At 49.2% G+C, this 16,504-nt stretch overlaps 2 protein-coding genes across 4 annotated transcripts in view; one reads left to right on the top strand and one right to left on the bottom strand.

Annotated features, from left to right (window-relative positions):
• IDUA (alpha-L-iduronidase) overlaps positions 1-498 on the bottom strand; it is a 415,485-nt gene extending 414,987 nt beyond the window's left edge. Inside the window, exon 1 of the mRNA XM_063919502.1 lies at positions 186-498. Coding sequence (XP_063775572.1) covers positions 186-286 — 101 coding nt within the window. The 5' untranslated portion in view covers positions 287-498. The remainder of the gene's footprint in view (positions 1-185) is intronic.
• The window catches only part of LOC134911195 (protein regulator of cytokinesis 1-like), a 277,049-nt gene continuing 260,913 nt past the window's right edge, over positions 369-16,504 (top strand). The window contains exon 1 of one of the 3 annotated variants that reach the window (XM_063919524.1): positions 369-633. In XM_063919524.1, the coding sequence (XP_063775594.1) occupies positions 611-633 (23 nt within the window). In that variant the 5' untranslated portion in view covers positions 369-610. Of the gene's footprint in view, positions 634-745; positions 896-16,504 lie in introns of those variants that run through there. The other 2 variants (XM_063919514.1, XM_063919520.1) reach the window with 2 other exon arrangements.

The following is a 16,504-nucleotide window of genomic DNA, read 5'->3' as shown; positions in this document are numbered from 1 at the left end:
TCTTTATTAACGGTATACAATGGTTCATACAGTCCTGAAACTTAAGTCATTTTGTGTCTGAAACCAGGAAATGCAGAATATTGCGTGGAAGCACAGATAACATCTCACGTTTGCTTATTTGAGAAATTGCCTATGGGTTCCATTGTCTTTGAACTGGTATGCAGGCTCGCTTAACAAAGCAGTACCTGTAACTATTATCACCACGCTCTACACAGCTGCTCAGCACACACGCCACGGCCACACACTGATTTGTGCAGTCAGTCCGCTCACACAGCAACAGCATCATTCACTCACTGCCTCAGAGCACGCAGCAGCAGCCAGCAGGAAACCCCAGCACAGCTTAAGAAGGACGTAAACAACATCACGTGACTGCTGTGACACCCGCCCCCTGGCGCAAGCCTTCAGCACATCGTCACGTGGCAGCGTGTTCGCCTGGCTGTAACCTCCCCTTACTCCTCTCGTCCAATCAGAGCTTTTACAGCGACATTGGAGCGAAGTTTGAAAACAGAGCAGCGGCCGGATTCGGAATTCCCCGCAGCCCGTGCCCCTGAGCCCCATCCCACGGCAGATCGCCCGGCCTGACGCGTGTCGGGGCAGTGACTGAACGATAATGTCGCGGCACTCGCGGAGGAGGTGAGGCAGCCGCAGGGTCTGAGGGGTTGCGTGACGCCGCGCTGAGTCTGGCTCCAGCCGTTACAAGGGGTAGGGGTGGGGGTGGGCGATGATTTGATGTGTGGTCGCTGCAGTGTGTGATATTCTGTATGTGCACAGGTGGACAAAATTGCTTATAACAACTGTTCCACTTCACGCAGTGCAATGATTCATATACCAAATTAAAGAAAATGTAATGCTGAATTCAACACAATAAACAGAGGTCAAATATTTGCATTACAAGGTAAGTTATGCAGTGAAAACGACACTTAGGGTGAAAGTCTCTGTGTACTTATGTCACTGCCTATCAGTATTTTGTTGGATATCCTTTATTTTTTTAGACAGCAGCACAGTAACGTGGTTTTGAGTTAATGTTTGGAGCTCTTCCTCCTTTATTATGTGGTGCCATGAGACAATTATAGCCTTAATTAATTCTCTTTCATTTGCTGGATACCTCGGATGTACCAATTTTTTCTAACGGAACCACAAATGTTCTATGGGGTTCAGGTCTGGGCTGTTTCCTGGCCATTCCAGCAACTGTATGTCATTCTCTGTGAACCACTGTCTGCATATCTGTGCAGGGGTGTAGTATGGTATGCCGGCGGACAGCATACCGGCGCTGGGATCCCAACCGCTGGCATACTGACAGCTGCGCTCGCCACACTGTGGGCACGGTGGCGCGCGCTATGTATTCTCCCTCCAGGGGGGTTGTGGACCCCCAAGAGGGAGAATAAGTGTCGGTATGCTGGGTATCGGGATTCCGGTGCCGGTTTACTGAGCGCCGGGATCCCAACAGCCGGGATACTGAATACCACCCCTGTGCAGTGTGGCAGGGAGATGAATCCTGCTGGGGGAAAAATGGGGGATTATCTGGAAAAAGATCCCCGATAGAAGGTAAAAGTTTTCGTTGTAGGATGGTGTCAATGTACTTTCTGCTGTTCAGTGTGCCATCTATGACATTAAGGCGGCCTACAGCATCTGCTGTCATACATGCCCAGATCATAACACTTGTAGGATTCTTTGTTGTCGCTCGATTGCAATCTGGATGTACCTCGTACCTCTTCCCCGATTCGACGTCTCATATTTTCTCCCATCACTACCAAATATCGATATCTTAGTTTCGTCACTCCATATCACTTGTTTCCACTGACCTTCTGTCCATGCAATGTGTTCTTTTGCCCACTGTATTCGTTTCTGCCACTGCTTTTTATTCAAGAATGGCTTTTTTCGGGGAATCCTACCTTTTAGGCCAACCTCCGTCAGTCTTCTCCATACCGTTCTTGCACTGACAGAAACACCAGTTGCACTTAGTTCACTGCTAATGGCCGCAGAGGACATCCATCTGTCCCTGACGCAAATTCGTTTTATTCTCCTATCACCAAAGCTGTTGTACATTTTTTCCGGCCTTTTCCTTCTTTGTTTTGTATAGATTGTGTTTCCTGATAGCGTAAACAAAACTTTCATACTCCTGACGTCGCATTCCCACCAACTTCTCTCGCAATTGCATACGAAAGACCATTTTCACGTAAAACCACAATCCTGGATTTCTTCCTGGGAGACCAGTCACCACTTTTCCTGGATGACATTGTTGTATTTATTTTTTACACCGTCAATAGCCCTAAACAATACACACAAACATCCAACTGTAATTGCACTTCAGTAACCAACTTTATTCTGCAAAATGAAACGGACCTTTCCCACCTTTGAACGTGACCTTGCACCTGCTCATAAACGACAGCTGATTGGTCCTCACAACGACGATTCCGATTGGCTGGTAGTCGTTGTTACTACAATCCGCTTCTTGAATCTCACGCATCTGTGCTTCTTTGTCTCACTGAAAGTAGCATAACTTCCCTTGAAATGCAAATGTTTGACCTCTGTTTATGTTGTTGAATTCAGCATTAAATTTCCTTAAATTTGAGATATGAATCATTGCACTGAGTGAAGTGAAACCGTTTTTATAAGCCCTGCAGTGACCCCCTTGCCTATTTTAAAAGCTAAGTCCTTACCTATATACCTTTTTACCTGATCTAGGATTTTTTATGATTCTTTGTTGGCAATTTTATGTATTTTATTTATATGTGCTATTAAAACTGTCTGTTCAATTTTATATTTTTTGGCTTATAAATCATAAATTTCACTACTAGTCTTTGCACATTTACACAACAGAAGTCGCCGGTACCCTCATCCCCCCCCCACTATACCGTTTTTATAAGCATTTCAATTTGAAAACATTCAAATTTCAAAAAGTGTCTGCAAATTTGCCCACGTGTGTGTGTGTGTGTGTGTGTGTGTGTACCCGAAAAAAAAAAAGCCGGGTCCTTCAGGACGCGCTCTGGCCAGCACCACTGTCTGTGTCCTGTGCCACACGCCGCCTATAACTTATTGGTGGTCATGTGCGCTCCTGCTGGCGCTCGGTGTCATGCGCTATATGGGTGCTGTGTCCATGCTGCCTGTGGAATCCGGAAGTGAGTGCTGCACACTCACGCTGCGGCTGTGCACCACGCCTGTCAGGAGCGGGCAGGCACATGGAGCAGAGCACCCGCTACCCGCCCCTGGTGCTGTGGCCCCCAGTGTCCAAAGCCCCCCCCCAGTAAGCTTACAGTCTGTACATGCGGTAGAGGATGTAGACACGTACGCTAGGGCTATTACCTACCAGTATGTCTGAATTGTGGGAGGAAGCCGGAGAAGTTACCCACAGCCCCAATCTGCTTCATAGACTAGACTAGATAAATGACAGAGCTGATGGGCCACTGTGAGCACAACGCCTCCCTCCACTCTCTCCCCATGGCATGATATGTCTCATAGGCACTCATCCTGCAGTCCCCCAATAACAGGCTGGAGGTTGGCTGGTTGTAAGAAGCAGCTGAGTGAGCCCAATTCCACTCAGGATTTCTGCAGGGTATGATCTGCCCGAGAGTTCCCGAGGGAGGGGGACTTACCATGTTGCGGCAGCTCCAGGTATAATGCATGGAGCTATTTATTTAGTAGCCAGTTTCACCATTTAGTAGCCTTGTGATTGACACCAGGGTACGTGCCAGGACTCCAGGACCCCACTCCTCTATCCTACCCCCAAACCCTCCCTTCCCGCAGCCTAACCCTAACCTCCCAGCGGCAGTGCCTAAACCTTACCCTCCCTTTGGGTACCTGACACTCCTCCCCCCCCCCCCCCCCTCCACACCCACACTTTCCCCGCAGCCTAATCCTAACCTCCTCAGGGGTTGTTTAAAGTAACCCGTCCCAAATGTAACGATGTAGGTATACTGACATAGGTCGGGATTCAGATGTCGGTGTTCCGACCTTTTCGGGATTCCGGCGCCGGCATTGATACAGCTGTCGGGATTCAGACAACTGGTACATTAAACGCATTTTCCATTATTGTTCTGGTGCAATGTGTATAATGTGCTCTGGCTGGCGCAAAGTGTATATCATGCTCTGTCTGGCGCAAAGTGTATAACATGCTCTGCCTGGTGCAGTGTGTATAACGTGCTCTGCCTGGTGCAGTGTGTATAACGTGCTCTGCCTGGTGCAGTGTGTATAACGTGCTCTGCCTGGTGCAGTGTGTATAACGTGCTCTGCCTGGTGCAGTGTGTATAACGTGCTCTGCCTGGCGCAATTTGTGTATAACGTGCTCTGCCTGGCGCAATTTGTGTATAACGTGCTCTGCCTGGCGCAATTTGTGTATAACGTGCTCTGCCTGGCGCAATTTGTGTATAACGTGCTCTGCCTGGCGCAATTTGTGTATAACGTGCTCTGCCTGGCGCAATTTGTGTATAACGTGCTCTGCCTGGCGCAATTTGTGTATAACGTGCTCTGCCTGGCGCAATTTGTGTATAACGTGCTCTGCCTGGCGCAATTTGTGTATAACGTGCTCTGCCTGGCGCAATTTGTGTAATACGTGCTCTGCCTGGCGCAATTTGTGTAATACGTGCTCTGCCTGGCGCAATTTGTGTAATACGTGCTCTGCCTGGTGCAATTTGTGTAATACGTGCTCTGCCTGGCGCAGTATGTATAGGAGGTTCTACCTGGTGCAATGTGTATAAACGGCACTACTGTGTGGTGTAATGTGAATTGGCACGATTATGTGGCCATGCCCCTTCCCCACGGGCGTGAGTTTTTTCTGTGTGCCTCTGGCGCCCACTGTCCTTGCTTTGTATTACAGGAGGGGGAGCACGCATTCACTTTCTGGCAAAGGGCGCCAAAATGTTTAGTTACAGCTCTGGTGCAGAGCGTCCTATATGCTACACGGGTGTAGTACGGTATGCCGGCGCTCGGGCTCCCGGCGGCCAGCATACCGGCGCCGGGAGCCCGACCGCCAGCATACCGACAGCGTGGCGAGCGCAAAGGAGCCCCTTGCGGTCTCGCTGCGGGCACGGTGGCGCGCTACACTATTTTATTCTCCCTCCAGGGGGGTCGTGGACCCCCACGAGGGAGAATAGTTGTCTGTATGCCTGGCGCCGGTATACTGTGCGCCGGGATCCCGACATTCGGCATACAGAAGACCACCCATGCTACACAGCACAACAGCATTGTCATTCCCCCTTGCAATAAAAAAAAATATGTGTGTGTGTGTGTGTGTATATATATATATATATATATATATATATATATATATAATATTGTGTTTTACAGTCAGCAAACAACTTCCATTTCAATAACTCATAGTTTTGTCACCATAATGTAAAAAGATCCAAATCAATAATTCCATAAGGTGCATAATATACAGGAGACCATTTAGTAAGCAGATGTGGGGAACATAGTTGCATATAGATACTCAACCACAATGTCACAGTTGAAAAAACAAGCTGGCCATCCTGCAGGTGCATCAGGCTCAACGCCCGTTTCGGTGTGCTGCCCACACCTTAGTCATGAGCTAATGACAGAAACCCAGTTAGGAGACTAAATACCTCACACGCTGATTGCAGACAACACTCACTTGAACAAATTCAAATCGCTGCCGCGGGCACCGCAACCGGAAGTATACTTTCTGCTGCGGGGTACACTGGGCTCCACAAGGATAGACATAGGGGTGTAGAGTAGGATCTTGATCCGAGGCACCAACGGGCTGAAAAGCTTTGACTGTTCCCAGAATGCATAGCGCCGCCTCCTCTATAACCCTGCGTCCCTGCTCAGGAGCTCCGTTTTGTAGTTGGTGCCGCAGATAGCAGGCACATAACAGTGGGGCTGCTCCAGGCAGCCCTAAGAAGAGCTTTTTTGAAGAAAAATAAGATTTCTCTGACGTCCTAGTGGATGCTGGGAACTCCGTAAGGACCATGGGGAATAGCGGCTCCGCAGGAGACAGGGCACATCTAAAGAAAGCTTTAGGATCACCTGGTGTGCACTGGCTCCTCCCCCTATGACCCTCCTCCAAGCCTCAGTTAGATTTCTGTGCCCGACGAGAAGGGTGCACACTAGGGGCTCTCCTGAGCTCTTTGTGAAAGTTTTAGTTTAGGTTTATTATTTTCAGTGAGACCTGCTGGCAACAGGCTCACTGCATCGAGGGACTAAGGGGAGAAGAAGCGAACTCACCTGCGTGCAGAGTGGATTGGGCTTCTTAGGCTACTGGACATTAGCTCCAGAGGGACGATCACAGGTTCAGCCTGGATGGGTCACCGGAGCCGCGCCGCCGGCCCCCTTACAGAGCCAGAAGAGCGAAGAGGTCCGGAAAAATCGGCGGCAGAAGACTTTCCTGTCTTCAGATAAAGGTAGGCGCACAGCACCGCAGCTGTGCGCCATTGCTCTCAGCACACTTCACACTCCGGTCACTGAGGGTGCAGGGCGCTGGGGGGGCAGTGCCCTGAGACGCAATAAATCGTTAGAAAACCTTTTATGGCTAAAATAAATGCATCACATATAACTCCTGGGCTATATGGATGCATTTAACCCCTGCCAAAACATACAAGAAAACGGATGATAAGGACGCCGAGAAAGGGGCGGAGCCTATCTCCTCAGCACACTGGCGCCATTTTCCCTCACAGCTCAGTTGGAGGGAAGCTCCCTGGCTCTCCCCTGCAGTCACTACACTACAGAAAGGGGTTAAAAAAGAGAGGGGGGCACAAATTAGGCGCAGTATAAACAATACAGCAGCTATAAAGGGAAAAACACTTATATAAGGTTATCCCTGTATATATATAGCGCTCTGGTGTGTGCTGGCAAACTCTCCCTCTGTCTCCCCAAAGGGCTAGTGGGGTCCTGTCCTCTATCAGAGCATTCCCTGTGTGTGTGCTGTGTGTCGGTACGTTTGTGTCGACATGTATGAGGAGAAAAATGATGAGGAGACGGAGTAGAGTGTCTGTAATAGTGTTGTCACCCCCTGGGGGGTCGACACCTGAGTGGATGTACTGTGGAAATTGCGTGACAGTGTCCGCTTTGTATAAAAGACAGTGGTTGACATGAGACAGCCGGCTACTCAGCTTGTGCATGTCCAGACGTCTCATATAGGGGCTCCAAAGCGCCCGTTACCTCAGATACAGACGCCGACACGGATACTGACTCCTGTGTCGACGGTGAAGAGACAACCGTGATTTCCAAATAGGGCCACACATTGCATGATTGAGACAATGAAAAAAGTTTACACTTTTCTGATAATATGAATACCACCAAAAAAAAAGGGGTATTATGTTGGTGAGGAAAAACTTCCTGTAGTTTTCCTGAATCTGAGAAATAAAATGCGTGGGTTTCCCCCGATAACAATTGATAATTTCTAAAAAGTTATTGGCAGTATACCTTTTCCCGCCAGAGGTTAGGGTGCGTTGGGAAACACCCCCTAGGGGGGATAAGGCGCTCACACGCTTGTAAGAACAAGGGCTCTACCCTCTCTTGAGATGGCCGCCCTTAAGGATCCTGCTGATAGAAAGCAGGAGGGTATCCTAAAATGTATTTACACACATACTGGTGTTATGCTGCGACCAGCTATCGCCTCAGCCTGGATGTGCAGTGCTGGGTTGGCGTGGTCGGATTCCCTGACTGGAAATATGATATCCTAGATAAGGACAGTATATTATTGCCTATAGAGCAATTAAAAGATGCATTTCTATATATGCATGATGCACAGCGGAATATTTGCCGACTGGCATCAAGTATAAGTGCGTTGTCCAATTATACCAGTAAAGTGGTCAGGTGATGCGGATTCCAAACGGCATTTGGAAGTATTGCCTTAAAAGAGGGGGATGTACCCCAGGTCGCCTCTCAAAATAAGACGCCGTATTATCAGGCGCAGGCCTGGTTGGCAAGCGGACAAAAGGGTTCCTCTTTTCTGCTCGTGACAGAGGGAGAGGAAAATGGCTGCAGAGATCAGCCAGTTCCAAGGAACAGAAACTCTTTTCCGCCTCTGCCAAGCCCTCAGTATGACGCTAGGGCTTTACAAGTTCAGGCACGGTGGGGTCCCGTTCTCAGTGAATTTCAGTGCGCAGTGGGCTCACTCGCAAGTAGACCCCTGGATCCTTCAGGTAATATTTCAGGGGTACAAATTGGAATTCGAGACGTATCCCCCTCGCCGTTTCCAAAGGTCTGTTTTACCGACGTCTCCCGCTGACAGGGAGGCAGTTTTGGAAACCATTCACAAGCTGTATTCCCAGCAGGTGATAATCAAGGTACCCCTCCTGCAACAGGGAACGGGGTATTATTCCACACTATTGTGGTACCGAAGCCAGACTGCTCGGTGAGACCGATTTTAAAATCTAAAATCTTTGAACACTTGCATACAGAGGTTCAAATTCAAAATTGAGTCACTCAGAGCAGTGATTGCAAACCTGGAAGAAGGGGACTACATGATGTCTCGGGACATCAAGGATGCTTACCTTCATGTCAAAATTTACCCTTCTCACCAAGGGTATTTCAGGTTATGGTACAGAACTGTCACTATCAGTTCGGACGCTGCCGTAGGGATGGTCCACGGCACCCCGGGTCTTTACTGAAGTAATGACCGTAATGATGATATTCCTTCGAAGGAAGGGAATTTTAGTTATCCGTTACTTGGACGATTCCCTGATAAGGGTAAGATCCAGGGAACAGTTGGAGATCGGTGTAGCACTATATCAGGTAGTGTTGCGGCAGCACGATTGGATTCTCAATATTCCAAAATTGCAGCTGGTTCCGACGACTTGTGTTCTGTTCCTAGGGATGATCCTGGACACAGTCAAGAAAGAAGGTGTTTCTCCCGGAGGAGAAAGCCAGGGAGTTATCCGAGCTAGTCAGGAACCTCCTAAAACCGAACCAAGTCTCAGTGCATCAATGCACAAGGGTTCTGGGTAAAAATGGTGGCTTCCTACGAAGCAATCCCATTCGGCAGATTCCACGCAAGACTTTCCAGTGGAACCTACTGGACAAATGGTCCGGGTCGCATCTTCAGATGCTTCAGCGGATAACCCTGTCACCGGGGACAAGGGAGGGTATCCCTCCTGTGGTGGTTGCAGAGTGCTCATCTTCTAGAGGGCCGCAGATTCGGCATTCGGGACTGGGTCCTGGTGGCCACGGATGCCAGCCTGCGAGGCTGGGGAGCAGTCACACAGGGAAGGAATTTCCAGGGCTTATGGTCAAGCCTGGAGACATCTCTTCATATAAACATTCTGGAACTAAGGGCCATTTACAATGCCCTAAGTCAAGCGAAACCCCTGCTTCAGGGTCAGGCGGTATTGATCCAATCGGACAACATCACGTCAGTCGCCCACGTAAACAGACAGGGCGGCACGGGAAGCAGGGGGGCAATGGCAGAAGCTGCAAGGATTCTTCGCTGGGCGGAAAATCATGTGATAGCACTGTCAGCAGTGTTCATTCCGGGAGTGGACAACTGGGAAGCAGACTTCCTCAGCAGACACGACCTTCACCCGGGAGAGTGGGGACTTCACCCAGAAGTCTTCCACCTGATTGTAAACCGTTGGGAAAAACCAAAGGTGGACATAATGGCGTCCCGTCTAAACAAAAAACTAGACAGATATTGCGCCAGGTCAGGGGACCCTCAGGCAATAGCGGTGGACGCTCTGGTAACACCGTGGGTGTACCAGTCAGTGTATGTGTTCCCTCCTCTGCCTCTCATACCAAAAGTACTGAGAATCATAAGAAGGAGAGGAGTAAGAACTATACTCGTGGTTCCGGATTGGCCAAGAAGGACTTGGTATCCGGAACTTCAAGAGATGCTCACGGACGAACCGTGGCCTCTACCTCTAAGAAAGGACCTGCTCCAGCAGGGGCCTTGTCTGTTCCAAGACTTACCGCGGCTGCGTTTGACGGCTTGGCGGTTGAACGCCGGATCCTGAAGGAAAAAGGCATTCCAGATGAAGTCATCCCTACCCTGGTCAAGGCCAGGAAGGACGTAACCGCAAAACATTATCACCGCATTTGGCGAAAATATGTTGCATGGTGGGAGGCCAAGAAGGCCCCTACAGAGGAATTTCAACTGGGTCGTTTCCTCCATTTCCTGCAAACAGGACTGTCTATGGGCCTAAAATTAGGGTCCATTAAGGTTCAAATTTCGGCCCTGTCGATTTTCTTCCAAAAGGAACTGGCTTCAGTGCCTGAAGTTCAGACATTTGAAAAAGGGGTACTGCATATACAGCCTCCTTTTGTGCCTCCAGTGGCACCTTGGGATCTCAATGTTGTGTTGAGTTTCCTAAAGTCACATTGGTTTGAACCACTCACCACTGTGGACTTAAAATATCTCACATGGAAGGTGACGATGCTGTTAGCCCTGGCTTCAGCCAGGCGTGTGTCAGAATTGGCGGCTTTATCATATAAAAGCCCTTATTTAATATTTCATTCTGACAGGGCAGAATTGAGGACTTGTCCTCAATTTCTACCTAAGGTGGTTTCTGCATTTCACATGAAGCAACCTATTGTGGTACCTGCGGCTACTAAGGACTTGGAGGATTCCAAGTTGCTTGACGTGGTCAGGGCCCTGAAAATATATGTTTCCAGGACGGCTGGAGTCAGAAAATCTGACTCGCTGTTTATCCTGTATGCACCCAACAAACTGGGTGCTCCTGCTTCTAAGCAGACGATTGCTCGTTGGATTTGTAGTACAATTCAGCTTGCACATTCTGTGGCAGGCCTGCCACAGCCAAAAATCTTAAAATGCCCACTCCACAAGGAAGGTGGGCTCATCTTGGGCGGCTGCCCGAGGGGTCTCGGCTTTACAACTTTGCCGAGCAGTTACTTGGTCAGGAGCAAATACGTTTGTAAAATTCTACAAATTTGATACCCTGGCTGAGGAGGACCTTGAGTTCTCTCATTCGGTGCTGCAGAGTCATCCGCACTCTCCCGCCCGTTTGGGAGCTTTGGTATAATCCCCATGGTCCTTACGGAGTTCCCAGCATCCACTAGGATGTCAGCGAAAATAAGAATTTACTTACCGATAATTCTATTTCTCGTAGTCCGTAGTGGATGCTGGGCGCCCATCCCAAGTGCGGATTGTCTGCAATACTGGTACATAATTATTGTTACCAAAAAATTCGGGTTATTGTTGTAGTGAGCCATCTTTTATAGAGGCTTCTCTATTATCATGCTGTTAACTGGGTTCAGATCACAAGTTGTACAGTGTGATTGGTGTGGCTGGTATGAGTCTTACCCGGGATTCAAAATCCTTCCTTATTGTGTACGCTCGTCCGGGCACAGTATCCTAACTGAGGCTTGGAGGAGGGTCATAGGGGGAGGAGCCAGTGCACACCAGGTGATCCTAAAGCTTTCTTTAGATGTGCCCTGTCTCCTGCGGAGCCGCTATTCCCCATGGTCCTTACGGAGTTCCCAGCATCCACTACGGACTACGAGAAATAGAATTATCGGTAAGTAAATTCTTATTTTTACTTACCGATAAATCTATTTCTCGTAGTCTGTAGTGGATGCTGGGGACTCCGTCAGGGCCATGGGGATTAGCGGCTCCGCAGGAGACAGGGCACAAAAATAAAGCTTTAGGATCAGGTGGTGTGCACTGGCACCTCCCCCTATGACCCTCCTCCAAGCCTCAGTTAGGATACTGTGCCCGGACGAGCGTACACAATAAGGAAGGATTTTGAATCCCGGGTAAGACTCAAACCAGCCACACCAATCACACCGTACAACTTGTGATCTGAACCCAGTTAACAGTATGACAAACGTAGGAGCCTCTGAACAGACGGCTCACAACAATAACAACCCGATTTTTTTGTAACAATAACTATGTACAAGTATTGCAGACAATCCGCACTTGGGATGGGCGCCCAGCATCCACTACGGACTACGAGAAATAGATTTATCGGTAAGTAAAATCTTATTTTCTCTGACGTCCTAGTGGATGCTGGGGACTCCGTCAGGACCATGGGGATTATACCAAAGCTCCCAAACGGGCGGGAGAGTGCGGATGACTCTGCAGCACCGAATGAGAGAACTCCAGGTCCTCTTTAGCCAGGGTATCAAATTTGTAGAATTTTACAAACGTGTTCTCCCCCGACCACGTAGCTGCTCGGCAGAGTTGTAATGCTGAGACCCCTCGGGCAGCCGCCCAGGATGAGCCCACCTTCCTTGTGGAATGGGCCTTGATAGATTTAGGCTGTGGCAGGTCTGCCACAGAATGTGCAAGTTGAATTGTGCTACAAATCCAACGAGCAATCATCTGCTTAGAAGCAGGAGCACCCAGCTTGTTGGGTGCATACAGTATAAACAGCGAGTCAGATTTTCTGACTCCAGCCGTCCTTGAAATATATATTTTCAATGCCCTGACAACGTCCAGCAACTTGGAATCCTCCAAATCGCTAGTAGCCGCAGGCACCACAATAGGCTGGTTCAGGTGAAACGCTGACACCACCTTAGGCAGAAAATGAGGACGCGTCCGCAGTTCTGCCCTGTCCGAATGGAAAATCAGATATGGGCTTTTATACGATAAAGCCGCCAATTCTGACACTCTCCTGGCTGAAGCCAGGGCCAGTAGCATGGTTACTTTCCATGTAAGATATTTCAAATCCACCGATTTGAGTGGCTCAAACCAATGGGATTTGAGAAAATCCAAAACTACATTAAGGTCCCACGGAGCCACTGGGGGCACAACCGGGGGCTGTATATGTAGTACTCCTTTTACAAAAGTCTGGACTTCAGGAACTGAAGCCAATTCTTTCTGGAAGAAAATTGACAGGGCCGAAATTTGAACCTTAATGGACCCCAATTTGAGGCCCATAGACAATCCTGTTTGCAGGAAATGTAGGAATCGACCCAATTGAAATTCCTCCGTGGGGGCCTTCCTGGCTTCACACCACGCAACATATTTTCTCCAAATGCGGTGATAATGTTGTGCAGTCACCTCCTTCCTGGCTTTTACCAGTGTAGGAATGACCTCTTCCGGAATGCCTTTTTCCCTTAGAATTCGGCGTTCAACCGCCATGCCGTCAAACGCAGCCGCGGTAAGTCTTGGAATAGACACGGTCCCTGCTGAAGCAGGTCCCGTCTTAGAGGTAGAGGCCACGGATCTTCCGTGAGCATCTCCTGAAGTTCCGGGTACCAAGTTCTTCTTGGTCAATCCGGAGCCACGAGTATCGTTCTTACTCCCCTTTGCCGTATAATTCTCAGTACTTTTGGTATGAGAGGCAGAGGAGGAAACACATACACTGACTGGAACACCCACGGTGTTACCAGAGCGTCCACAGCTATTGCCTGAGGGTCTCTTGACCTGGCGCAATACCTGTCCAGTTTTTTGTTGAGGCGAGACGCCATCATGTCCACCTTTGGTTTTTCCCAACGGTTCACAATCATGTGGAAAACTTCTGGATGAAGTCCCCACTCTCCCGGGTGTAGATCGTGTCTGCTGAGGAAGTCTGCTTCCCAGTTGTCCACTCCCGGAATGAACACTGCTGACAGTGCTATCACATGATCTTCCGCCCAGCGAAGAATCCTTGCAGCTTCTGCCATTGCTCTCCTGCTTCTTGTGCCGCCCTGTCTGTTTACGTGGGCGACTGCCGTGATGTTGTCCGACTGGATCAACACCGGCTGACCCTGAAGCAGGGGTTTTGCCAGGCTTAGAGCATTGTAAATCGCTCTTAGCTCCAGTATATTTATGTGAAGAGACATCTCCAGGCTTGACCATACTCCCTGGAAGTTTCTTCCCTGTGTGACCGCTCCCCAGCCTCTCAGACTGGCATCCGTGGTCACCAGGACCCAGTCCTGTATGCCGAATCTGCGGCCCTCTAACAGATGAGCACTTTGCAACCACCACAGAAGAGACACTCTTGTCCGTGGCGATAAGGTTATCCGCTGATGCATCTGCAGATGTGATCCGGACCATTTGTCCAGCAGATCCCACTGAAAAGTTCTTGCGTGGAATCTGCCGAATGGAATCGCTTCGTAAGAAGCCACCATCTTTCCCAGGACTCTTGTGCATTGATGCACAGACACTTTCCCTGGTTTTAGGAGGTTCCTGACAAGTTCGGATAACTCCCTGGCTTTCTCCTCCGGAAGAAACACCTTTTTCTGAACCGTGTCCAGAATCATTCCCAGGAACAGCAGACGTGTCGTCTGGGTCAATTGAGATTTTGGAAAATTCAGAATCCACCCGTGCTGTTGCAGCACTACTTGGGTTAGTGCTACTACGTCCCCCAGCTGTTCCCTGGACCTTGCCCTTATCAGGAGATCGTCCAAGTAAGGGATAATTAATACGCCTTTTCTTCGCAGAAGAAACATCATTTCGGCCATTACCTTGGTAAAGACCCGAGGTGCCGTGGACAATCCAAACGGCAGCGTCTGAAACTGATAATGACAGTTTTGCACCACGAACCTGAGGTACCCTTGATGTGAAGGGCAAATTGGGACATGCAGGTAAGCATCCTTGATGTCCAGGGACACCATAAAGTCCCCTTCTTCCAGATTCGCTATCACTGCTCTGAGTGACTGACTCCATCTTGAACTTGAATTTTTGTATGTACAGGTTCAAAGATTTCAGATTTAGAATAGGTCTTACCGAGCCGTCCGGCTTCGGTACCACAAATAGTGTGGAATAATACCCCTTTCCCTGTTGTAGGAGGGGTACCTTGACTATCACCTGCTGAGAATACAGCTTGTGAATGGCTTCCAATACCGTCGCCCTGTCTGAGGGAGACGTTGGCAGAGCAGACTTTAGGAACCGGCGAGGGGGAGACTTCTCGAATTCTAACCTGTAACCCTGAGATACTATCTGCATGATCCAGGGGTCCACCTGTGAGTGAGCCCACTGTGCACTGAAATTCTTGAGTCGACCCCCCACCGCCCCTGAGTCCGCTTGTAAAGCCCCAACGTCATGCTGAGGGCTTTGCAGAAGCCGGGGGGGGCTTCTGCTCCTGGGAAGAAGCTGCTTGGTGCACTCTCTTACCCTTTCCTTTGCCTCGGGGCAAATATGACTGTCCTTTCGCCCGCTTGTTCCTATAGGAACGAAAGGACTGCGGCTGAAAAGACGGTGTCTTTTTCTGTTGGGAGGGGACCTGAGGTAAAAAGGTGGATTTCCCGGCTGTTGCCGTGGCCACCAAATCTGATAGACCGACCCCAAATAATTCCTCCCCCTTAATAGGCAATACTTCCATATGTCGTTTGGAATCCGCATCACCTGACCATTGTCGCGTCCATAAACTTCTTCTGGCAGATATGGACATCGCACTTACTCTCGATGCCAGAGTGCAAATATCCCTCTGAGCATCTCGCATATAAAGAAAAGCATCCTTTAATTGCTCTAAAGTCAATAAAATACTGTCCCTATCTAGGGTATCAATATTTTCAGTCAGGGAATCCGACCAAACCACCCCAGCACTGCACATCCATGCAGAGGCGATGGCTGGTCGCAGTATAACACCAGTATGAGTGTATATACTTTTTCAGGGTAGTTTCCAGCCTCCTATCCGCTGGATCCTTGAGTGCGGCCGTTTCAGGAGACGGTAACGCCACTTGTTTAGATAAGCGTGTGAGCGCCTTATCCACCCTAGGGGGTGTTTCCCAGCGCGCCCTAACCTCTTGCGGGAATGGATATAATGCCAATAACTTCTTTGAAATTAGCAGTTTTCTATCGGGGTTAACCCACGCTCCATCACACACTTCATTCAATTCGTCTGATTCAGGAAAAACTACAGGTAGTTTTTTCAGACCCCACATAATACCCCTTTTTGTGGTACATGCAGTATCAGAGATATGCAAAGCCTCCTTCATTGCCGTGATCATATAACGTGTGGCCCTACTGGAAAATACGTTTGTTTCTTCACCGTCGACACTAGATTCGGTGTCCGTGTCTGGGTCTGTGTCGACCGACTGAGGTAAAGGGCGTTTTACAGCCCCTGACGGTGTCTGAGACGCCTGTACAGGTACTAACTGGTTTGCCGGCCGTCTCATGTCGTCAACTGATTTTTGTAATGTGCTGACATTATCACGTAATTCCATAAACAAAGCCATCCATTCCGGTGTCGACTCCCTAGGGGGTGACATCACCATTACCGGCAATTGCTCCGCCTCCACACCAACATCGTCCTCATACATGTCGACACACAGCAGACACACAGGGAATGCTCTTATCGAAGACAGGACCCCACTAGCCCTTTGGGGAGACAGAGGGAGAGTTTGCCAGCACACACCCAAGCGCTATAAATATATAGGAACAACCCTATAGAAGTGTTGTCTCCCTTATAGCAGCTTAATATATATCAAAAAAACACCAAAAAAGTGCCCCCCCCCCTCTCTGTTTTACCCTGTTTCTGTAGTGCAGTGCAGGGGAGAGTCCTGGAAGCCTTCCTCGCAGCGGAGCTGAGCAGGAAAATGGCGCTGTGTGCTGAGGAGATAGGCCCCGCCCCCTATTTCGGCGGGCTCTTCTCCGGAGTTTGTGAGACCTGGCAGGGGTTAAATACATCCATATAGCCCCAGGGGCTATATGTGATGTATTTTTTAG

Source organism: Pseudophryne corroboree, chromosome 1, assembly GCF_028390025.1.
Source record: "Pseudophryne corroboree isolate aPseCor3 chromosome 1, aPseCor3.hap2, whole genome shotgun sequence".
NCBI lineage: Eukaryota > Metazoa > Chordata > Amphibia > Anura > Myobatrachidae > Pseudophryne > Pseudophryne corroboree.
This window is presented reverse-complemented; position numbering and strand designations above follow the sequence as displayed.